General features: G+C 43.3%; 2 protein-coding genes across 2 annotated transcripts; both read left to right on the top strand.

Moving 5' to 3' along the window:
- The first annotated feature begins 3,827 nt into the window (after positions 1 to 3,827).
- Positions 3,828 to 6,855, top strand: LOC146720078 (uncharacterized). The gene is made up of 4 exons (XM_085489076.1): positions 3,828 to 3,995; positions 5,795 to 6,186; positions 6,439 to 6,670; positions 6,718 to 6,855. Exons 1-4 carry the CDS (start codon positions 3,828 to 3,830, stop codon positions 6,853 to 6,855), a joined length of 930 nt encoding a protein of 309 aa, XP_085345202.1.
- A 63-nt stretch (positions 6,856 to 6,918) lies between these two features.
- LOC146720079 (uncharacterized) lies at positions 6,919 to 8,669 on the top strand. The gene is made up of 2 exons (XM_085489077.1): positions 6,919 to 7,268; positions 8,188 to 8,669. The coding sequence occupies exons 1-2, from the start codon at positions 6,919 to 6,921 to the stop codon at positions 8,663 to 8,665; spliced, it is 828 nt and encodes a 275-aa protein (XP_085345203.1). The 3' UTR covers positions 8,666 to 8,669.
- Positions 8,670 to 10,972: the final 2,303 nt, after the last annotated feature.

Consider the following 10,972-nt stretch of genomic DNA (forward strand, 5'->3'; position numbering starts at 1 on the left):
AATTTGGCGTGTATCCCTTCTCGAAAAATTGTTTGTACTTGCTGACGCGTACCTGATCACCTACTTTGAACTTTGCCGGGCCCGCGATTTTTATACGATTGTACACGGTAGCCAAGAGTCTTTCAGCGATCGCGGGGGTAACGTCGGCGGGTCGCATACCAATCGTTCGATGCTTGCGTCCGTTGTAATTTGATACGAGGCGTGGCAGTATGTCGAACCACTTGTAAGTGCCATTCAGCGTAAACATCTTCCACATGTCGTTCTTTAGTGTGCGATTGAATCGCTCGACGACCGACGCCTTCAATACCAAATATGTAGAATAGTGATTAATGTCATGTTTACGCATAAGTCGGCGTTGCACATCGGCGTTGTAAAATTCCTTCCCGTTATCAGTTTGCATGTTTTTCGGGCATCTCTTGCTGTCTCGAATTATCTTGGCGATTGCGTCAGCTGTCTCGCTTCCTCCTTTACTCTTGAGTGGTACAGCCCACGCATACTTGCTCAACACATCGATGACGGTGAGTATGTAGTGGTAACCTGTGTTGAAACGGGAGTACGGACGCATCTCGACAATGTCGGCTTGCCACAGATCATCGTATCCTCGCACTATGACATGTCTTCGAGGGAAATTTTTTCTCGCTGACGCGTGCAACTCGTTTACCAACTGCCGTCTCTCCAAACTATGTTGCTCAGTGTTATTTTCACTATTCATTCTCGTTCTTTCACGTTGTTTCGGGGTTCTTTCACGTTCGTGCCACGTTATTTCGGGTTCGTTCACGTTCGTGCCACGTTGTTTCGAGGTTCGTTCACGTTCGTGCCATGTTGTTTCGGGGTTCTTTCGGATTAGGTAGTCGTTATATCGTTGTTCACTCCCGTCCCTGACCCATTCGAAAATCGTCTTTGACTCGTTTGCAGCTTTTTTCACAGTCGCTTCTGACCCGTTCGTAGCCGCTTTTGACTCCATCGTAACCGTCCCTGACCTGTTCGCAACCCTTACTGAGTTGTTGATAGCCTTGTATGTAACCTTTAAGGACTTGTTCGTAGCCTCGTTCGCAGCCTTGCTTGACATGTTTGTAACCTCGATCGTAACGGTCGCGTTCACCACCGTTTCCAGGTCGTTTATTGCTGCTTCCGGGTCGGTCACTAATGCCACTCATTGTTGTTTGCAACCACTTCTTCTAGCCGTATCACAACTGTTTTATAAATGTTTCTGAGCCAGCCGCTTATTCAGGTTGATAGTCGTTTCTGAATTAGCCGCACGATAAAGTTCTTTTATCGCAGTCTCCAACGCTCGTACATCCTTTTCTAACGCAGTCAGCTTCTCATTTAACTCTTTCTGTTGGACCATTAATGTTTTAAAGCACTCTTCCAGGTACAATTTGTAGACGGCATCGGTATCCGCCTCAGGTTGCGCTACACGGCGAATTTTGCGCGATCTCGCGTCATAATCTGTAGCGACGCGACATAGAGCGTTTTTACGCACACATCTTCTTATTAATGTGTACCAATGATCGCCGGTTGTATCAATTCTCCTCTCGAATAATCCAAATTTATTGATAGACATTTTTTGCAATGCTTTGTAAAGTGTCACGCGATGAACTGAATAGATTGTCGGGACTTCCGTTTAATTTATAATAATGCCCGCTTCCCGCAGTTCCTCGATGATCGACAGGCTCTCGTTGTCATGCGCGTTGTTGCCAGCTTGGCGCGAAGCGTCGAGCAATCGTAGGCGATCCACTAGCTCGTTGGGGTCATCTCAGTGCACGTAATCAATCTTATTGTTGGTTAGCGTCATAGTGCGAGGCATTCCCATGCCAGATTTTGGGCTCTCCACCCGCGTCAACGGTGCAATTATATATTTGTACTTGTCCCCCTTGCTACCCTTCACACGACCTTGCACATCAAAATTGCGTTTATGCACGTTTGTCGTCAATAATATGTGCTTGTATTTTTGCAAATCGTCATCCTGGTAATCAGGTCTTTTCTTGAAGATCAACTCGTACAATCCGGGCGTTCCAATGTACCGCGTGTCGCCTATGATTATATTGTCATCTTTGTCAATATCGAATCGCTTGCTGCCGAGCCGCATTTCATTCTCGCCGAAGTAGACTCCGTATACATTATCAATTTTTTTCTTCTCATCAGCACCGGGGAGAGCGTCCATGTATTGTCCTAATGACCTTCCGGCGATCTTAACCAGTGTCGAAAGGATATTTCGGGCGGGTTACGCGTGGTTTCGAAAACATTTTCGTCTACAAGTGTTTTGGGTATCACAGGTAGTACGCTTATCGGTGTAGATGTTGTCGGCAGTAAAGCGTCCAATTGTTTCGAAATATCATATTTTCTCTTTTTCGATGCCTCCTCCTCCTCCTCCTCCTCCTCCTCTTTATATCGCTTGATAGTTTTGTTTTCTTTTTTTCGGTGTCTCCCCCTCATATCGTGTCTCGATCTTCACACCGTCATCGTCGGTGTTAGGGTCGTTTTTCACCGAAATTGTCGCGTTGTCGACAATCTTTTGTAGCGGCTCGATAATAGGTTTAAAGTGAGTCTTGACGGCGATATCGTCATCGATCTTTCCGGTCTTCAGAGCGCGATGTTTCTTGCGGATCGATTCAGCCGTCTTCGCAATCTCCGTGGCAACCTTTTCACGCTCGCGAATATTATCAGCCATGTCGCCAACAATTCTCCCGGTCGAGAGAAACTCTAGAGAGTGCTGCCGACGACTAATGGCTCTGCGGTATCGCAAACTCGTTAAATCCTTTTCTGTATCGCCCGTTCGTAAGCGAGCTGTCCTTGTCTATCACTAGAAATCCATACTTTTGCTGCCAACATATACGACATAAATTACTGAAATCCTCATACGACATGTCGATATTCACGTGATCGTTGTACACATGCTTTAAATTGGTTGCGTCCTGTTTAAACAGGATTAGCAGATTCGCGTTGTCGCGTATAAGATGTTTCGGTATTCTCGCATATGTCTGACAGAGATAGAAGCAGTCGATGTTCGAGTGGCGTTCCATTGAGAAGTACTCTCTTATCGTATCTTGCTTGTCGCATGCCACGTCATCAAAGACAAAAATTGAATTTGGATAAGCCTCGCTCGGTGGAATGACGTCACTGTTATTGGAGAATGTAAAGTAGCCGATTTCGTCAATCGGCGTCAATAAATCTTCCAAATAGCGATATTTCGGCTGTTGCAGCGATTTAGAGTACACGTACACGTTCTCAAAACGCACGCCGTGCGGACTTTCCAGCAGGCTTATCAACACGTTGGTTTTACCGCTGTTTGAGGGGCCGCAAACGATCGCGCGTATAGTTGTCGGTAGCATCGTACCGTGTTTGCGCACACTGTCGTTCACGCTGCAGCGTACTCTGTCGTCGTAATTCATCACTCGTATCATCAGAGGTTGTCGCACAAATTTCATTTTCTCACTCCCGATTTGACCTCCAACGTCCGCCTATTTATAGCTGCGCGGACTCGCGCTTTGCTCAGTATTGTCTAGAGATTGCGGCGGATGTCAACGAAAATAGGCACAGGTGTATTAAATCGTGCGATAAACGCACTTCCGGTCGAGCTTCATATTCCCGGATATCAATTTTGCGGCCCGGGAACTCGTTTGGAAAAGCGTTTGGCTTAAGGTGATCAAGGCGTCAACCCATTGGACGCGGCGTGTCGTGAACACGATATAGCGTACTCTCGGAGCAGCGAACTCACCGAGAGACACGCGGCGGATAAGGTACTCGCCGAGAAAGCAAAAACTCGCATCGTCGCGAAAGACTCAAGTCTCGGTGACAGAACCGCGGCCGCAGTTTTCTGGGCAGCGATGAAAGCCAAGACGAAGCTCGGCATTGGCTTGAAGAAGAGGACGAAAAAGAAGACGAAGAAGAGGAGGATACTTTCGGCAGCGAAACAAGGTGGATTTTTACCGATTTTACCAATGCTGGGCGCGCTCGGATCCCTGGTTGGCGGAGCGGCTGGCGTAGCAAAAGCGGTAAACGACAATAAAGCCGCGCAACGTCAGTTGCAAGAGATACTACGCCACAATCGCGCCATGGAAGGCCGCGGACTGTATCTCGCCCTTTACAAATATGGACGAGGAGCGAGAAAAAAAACGTCAAAAAAACGTTAAGAATGCCGCAAGGTGTAACTACAAATGTGCAATTGCTACAACTTGCAAAACGTATGCACATTCCATATTTTAAAGGTGTATTTATGCGCAATAATTTATTGATAAATAAAAATGAAATATCGACGGCAATCGGAGCCTGTGCGGATGTTATGCACAAAAATTAATAAATAGAAATGAGATCTCTGTAAAATGGAATAAATGAGCTTTATGTGAGATCTCATTTCTGTTTATTAATTTTTGTGCATGACATCCGCACAGGCTCCAATTGCCGTCGATATTTCATTTTCATTGTAAAACAATAATTCGAGCCGAGTACAAAAGTTTTTATTTACCGATAAATGGTGCGCGAGAAAATGAGAGCGGTATCGTCAATCTGGACAGCACAGACGGTCCTGGCACTCATTGGGTGGCATATGCAAAAAGGGGAAATCGCGCAATCTATTTCGACAGTTTTGGCAATCTTCGACCACCCGAGGAATTGGTGCGATATTTAAATGTGCCAAAATTGGAATACAATTACACCTCTTATCAAACGTATGATCAGAGTATCTGTGGACAATTGTGCTTGCAGTTTCTCCGAGATTTCTTGACGCGAATTTAAAGACTGACATTGCGCTATCTAACTCAGTTTTGTCAACATGTCGCTAACACTAACATTGACTGGGAAGAGTAGCGTCCTCGCGGCGACCTACTTTCCGCCCATAGATTTGAGGACGCGGACTACGAGCTCGGTCTGACGAATTTTGAAACTTATCACACTATATCGAATGTGAATTTCTCGAATAATAAATTTTACTACGGCACAGACGACGCGGAAATTACGATTCCCGAGGGATCGTACGAGCTGCAAGCGATACATGAATTTTTGAAACGCGCACTTTCCCGAAAACATAATGCTGTTAGCGATAAAGGTGTCGACGATGAAGATTACCCAATCGTGCTCCGCGTTAATTACAATACGATGAGAAGCGAGATCAAGTGTGTTTACAGAGTAAACTTTAGCATGCCCAACAACATTGGATCACTGCTAGGATTCTCGAATCGTATACTGCAACCGCGAAAATGGCACAAATCGAACATGGCGATTAATATAATCAATGTGAACATTATCCGCATAGAGTGTAACGTGACCGCGGGTGCATACAGCAACGATAAACTCGTTCACACGATACATGAATTTTCACCGAGGGTACCACCAGGATATAAGATATCGGAAACGCCGGCGCAGATCATTTACCTGCCGGTCTTCGTACGGAGCATTACTGATTTAGTGTTACGCGTTGCTGACCAGGAGGAACGATTGCTCGATTTTCGAAGTGAAGAAATAACAGTTAGATTGCACGTACGACGGCGGGCCACTTTCGTGCGACGTGATGCTCGTGTTGAATAAAGACACGAAAAACACAATCAGGCCAGCAGCAACATCATTCGCTAATATCAAATCAACCGCGAAGAAGAGACTCACCTTGTCAAACGTTGCGTTTTTACAATCTTTGGGATTTGAGGTGCGCGCCATCTGAACAATGACTGAGATTCTCAACATCGAGGAAGAGCCAGTCTTTGACGATCGCATCGTCAAGATTGAGACTCACACATACAACCCGTTTGCCAACACAACATTTGGATATAGCGACGAGATAAAAATACCCATACAATAACAGGATTTATATACGTTGCCATATGAGAGTTTCCTCTACATCGAGGGTAAACTGCGGATAACTCATCCAGTTGAGGGATCCAATGTGATGCTGGGAAATAATTGCGTCGCATTTATGTTTGACGAAATTCGCTATGAGCTCGATGGTGTGGAGATTGATCGCAACAGGAATGTGAGAATAACAAGGCTGCTGAAAAACTATGTAACAATGTCGTTTGATAGAAGCGTGATTATGCGAAATGCAGGCTGGGATAGCCCGACTACTGTAAATGGATACTTTAATTTTTGTGTGCCGCTGCACATGTTGCTAGGATTTCGCGAGGATTACAAACGCGTGGTTATTAATGCGCGTCATGAGTTGATCCTAATACTAGCGCGCAACGACAATAATTGTCTGTATGGAGATTTTGCACTGGAACCTGCGATCAACATATTCAAGATACAATGGCGAATGCCACACGTGTTGTTGAGCGAGATTAAGAAGCTGTCGATGCTGCGCGCTCTGGAAAGCGGACGTTACCTCAGCATGGGTTTCCGCTCGTGGGATCTATACGAATTTCCGCTATTGCAGCGTACGACCAAGCATTCGTGGGCCATTAAGACCGCGACTCAACTGGAGAACCGCGATATGTAATTTTTGCCCTGCAGACAGGGCGGAAAAAACGTCATGTCCGAGGATACGAGTCAATTCGACAACTTTAACTTAACCAACGTGAAACTCTATCTGAACTCGGAATGTTATCCGTACGACGATATGAATCTAGATTTCGATAGAAACAGATGGTCGATTCTGTATGACACGTATGCGCGTTTCTGCAAAAATTATTACGGATACGAGTATCTCGAGCCGAGCCTCACCGTCTCGTTATTTTACGTTCCGGTCCGTTTGTGATTATCGATTGTTCTCGACAAAACGAATCGGTCAAGAGCGCAACGGTGGATGTGAGATTAGAGTTTGAGTGTAAGGAGAATATACCTAATAATACCACAGCATATTGTCTCATCATGCACGATCGCGTGATCCAGTACAACCCGTTGACCAACGTTGTGCGCAAAATCACCTAAAAATGTTTACACAACTACGCATGTGAGAAAGGGGAGGAGGATACATAATCATGATGATGCGAGATGTCTGAAGAGTATCGTAATACCTCTCGACTGACTCACATCGAAGAGATCATGTCCACACCAACGTTTGTCGACCTGCAAGGATTTATCCTAAACAAACGATTTATCGTGAAGGAAGCGCCAATCCTGAGAAGAGGATATATCCTATCGCACTATTTCTTCGCATGCCCTGTGCCATGGAGCGTGCTTATAAAGTCGGAAAGGCGCCAGGCCTCATGGATAACTCAACATCATCACAGCTTGCAATGGGAGGATGGAAATGTTCCATACTGCATGGCTCAGCGCTTGATCACGGCAGCTATCATTGGCATAAATGAACAAGACGAAGAGGACGAGGAGTCCTCTCTCGTGTATGTAAAAGGACTCGAAAAGCGAGAATGGCTGGCCGAAATAGTGGACGATGCGAGCAGCGGTTTCATCATTGAGACCTTGGATGCCATATATGAAGATGTGCCTGCATTAAATAAATTAGATCCCACATATACTCAACGGTGTAATAAACATGTAAAAAATTGCCCGTTACAAAATGTATTTAAATTATTTAATTGGTGGTCGGCCGCAGAATCCAGGCTTGGACCCGACGATCATCCGTTTTTTTGAATAAACATATTGTTTACATACTATTCTCTTTGTTATTTTCCTCACCAGATATTTCTAAGAAATCCTTTCTCCTAATATTTTTAAATATTTGTCTTTCCCTCCAGATATATTTCTAAGAATTCCTTTACTGCCACCACTTTTTGTTATTTCTCTCACCAGATATTTCTTAGAAATCCCTTCTCCTAATATTTTAAAAAATTTCTTACGCAATCGTATTTCTAAGAATTCCTTTAACCCCTTCTCCTAATATTTTTAAATATTCGTCTTTCCCTCCAGATATATTTCTAAGAATCCCCTTCTCCTAATATTTTAAAAATGATCGTTACTCAATTATTAGTACTTTTTATACGATCAGTCTCTCGTCGACTGTTCTAACTGACGGTTCACTTTTTTTAATACTCTCGGTTCAAAGAAGCAGCATGAATTACTACATACCGAGACATGATGAAACGTGCGAGAAAAAATGCGACGAGTAAGTATAACTTTTTTATATTTTATATATTTTATATATTTTATATTTTATATTTTATACTTTTATCTTTTTTATATTTTTTACGAGTTATAATTTTTATCTAATTTTTACAGCGTTTCGCTGGAGCCTCGTGCGGTTCGTATACTTGGAAGACGATACGCATTGACGACCACGGAATTCAAATTCCTCGAAATCAGAGTGGATCCGCCGAGTTACGTGGAGATCGCCATAGGAGATCATCGAGGAAAACAGCTAATACTATCTCTCGAAACGTGGAAAGCACTCTACGAGCATCGTCACGCTATTCACAATTATCTGAACAATGACTCTTTTAGCAACGATGTGTATAATTTCATAAGTGTCGGGCCGCTAACAATACGTTTTCACAAGATAAACGACACCAAGCTCATAAGTCTCGAATCGGCGGACGTGCGCATGATGATGGTCGAATCGACGTTACGTCGTATGTTCGAGCTCGATTCATGCATCGAAATAATGTTCGATCGATTGACGAGGCTCATCGCAACGGTCGATATCAAATATACGCAATTCTCCAATATTGCATCCACTGTAACGAATGCGAGAGAATTGCCGAATGCGATACGCGCTAGCAACGCCTTCAACATGCACCAACTTGTCGATTGCGAGCTGGTGGCTTTAGTTTTTAATATGTAATAAAACTTTATATAATTATGTATTAAATATAAGACAAATAAATACTTATATGTATATATCATGGTGTACTTTATTTGCGCGCCACCCGTTACATACTTTGCGAGAGAGCAACCACTAGAAAAGAAAGAGACAGCGCGCGAGAGAGAAATCGGATGTGGTGGCGAGAGAGATTCGGCGGCTCGCGGCGAGAGAGAGACGGCGAATTAAGACGCGAGAGAGAGAAAGAAGACGGGCTGCAGCGAGAGACGTACGCGAGAGAGAGAGAAAGAAGACGGGCTGCAGCGAGAGACGTACGCGAGAGAGAGAAAAAGAGACATACGAGTTTTGAGAGAGAGACGTCGAAACTGAAGATGCGAGAGGAGATGTGAAGGAGAGAGAGGAGCGAAAAGAGAGAGCTTATTTAAAAAAATATGTTACTAATTTCTTTATATTTTCCTAATATTTAAAAGGGAACAGAGGTAAGGAGGACATTTTAATCTAAAATAAATACACTTCATTTGATAATAATATTTTTTTTTTAATCTATAAAATATGTGTACATTTACATTTTGTGTGTGTTGTGTGTGTGTGCTGTGTCAACTTCCACAACTGAAAAAATCTCCCAAAACTCCACAGATTAACAACTCCCATAACCCATCCTCCCCATATCCCCTCCCCCTCTCTCAAAATCAGGAAAATAACACTGACACCAAAAAAAAATAACAATAACTAGTTTCCATTATGGACCGACTTGGGGTGGGCGACGGGAACGGCGGCGGTGATTGCGGCGGGTGATTGCGGCGGTTGACGGCGGGGCGGTGACGGCGACGGCGCCGGCGGCCGGTGTAGGCTGAGGCCTACCATCAGTACTGGTCTGGTAGAGTGAAAAAGCTGCACCAGACCCCAATCAGCTTCGTCGTCGCCTCTTAATATGCGTTCCCAATCCGACATCTCTGGAACCATTATTGGAACGTATGGTTCATCTGTAAACATAACAATTATTAATTTAAAAATATAACAATTATTAATTTAAATATATAATACCAATATTATAAATTTTATTCTTACCGTCCCAATTTTCATACACAGGTACAGGTTCCGGCTCGAACAGCCACACCAGACCCCAATCATAGAAATCGCCGTCATCGTCTCTTATATATGGGTCCCAATCCCAATCACACATATCTGGAACCATTATTGAAATGTAAACATAACATTATTCATTTAAAAAATATAATACAATATTATAAATTTTATTCTTACCGTCCCATTCGTCATCCCCTATCCATTCTTCAAAGTCGTCATCTGAATAATTTTCCCATTCTGCATCCCTTAATATATCATAAACGAGGTCCTTAATCACCCAACAACAACAAATAATAAAGAGGGCAAACTACAAAAAAAATATTAATATTAATATATTTTTTCCTCCACTATTAATTAATATTTTGCACTTAAAAAGCACTACCATTTTCGTTGTAATGTCCCGACACTTCGTTGAGGACCGTTCGAAACTTTATGATTGCAGAGACAGCCCTGCTCTCCACAGGCTGTACCCCACTTAAAAAATCTTCACAAAGAACTATATCTATTTCAAAAAACATTCCAAGTGTCGAATGTTTACATCTCACGTTCGAGAGAGCCGGTGGGTCGCATCCATGCGAGGGACACGTGGAGAGGCGCGCGCTCTTCCGTGCATATGCGAGAGAGAAAACGAGCCGCAGCGGCGACAGCGCGAGAGAGACAGTGAGAGAAGATGCAAAAGAGAGAGACATCGCGTGAGAGAAAAAGAGACATACGAGTTTTGAGAGAGACGGCGAAATAAGATGCGAGAGAGACGCGAAGGAGAGAGAGCTTTAAAGATATTTTTAATAATTTCTTTATATTTTCCTAATATTTAAAGGGGAACAAGAGGTAAGGAGGACATTTAATCTAAAATAAATACACTCATTTGATAATAATATTTTTTTAATCTATAAAATATGTGTAATTTACAAAATTTGTGTGTTCGGTGTGTGGTGTGTGTGGTAATATTTATAATATAAAAATTTATAAAAATTATAAAAAGATACAATATAAAAAAAGATATATAAATCAAAATTATATAAAATAAACATATAAATAATATATAAAAATTATAAAATTATATAAATATATATATAAAAAAAAAGCCGTCGAGGCGAGAGAAATTCGGCTCGGGCCTGCGGCGAGAGGAGAGCCGGCGGCTCGAGGTAGCGGCGAGAGAGAGCCAGCGGGCCTGCTGCGACTGCGAGAGAGGGGGTTCGCGTTAACCATCGCTGTCAGACTGTGTCTCGGCATCTGCACATA

Source organism: Nylanderia fulva, unplaced genomic scaffold (genome assembly GCF_048542155.1).
Source record: "Nylanderia fulva isolate GAGA-0341 unplaced genomic scaffold, ASM4854215v1 Scaffold787, whole genome shotgun sequence".
Lineage (NCBI taxonomy): Eukaryota > Metazoa > Arthropoda > Insecta > Hymenoptera > Formicidae > Nylanderia > Nylanderia fulva.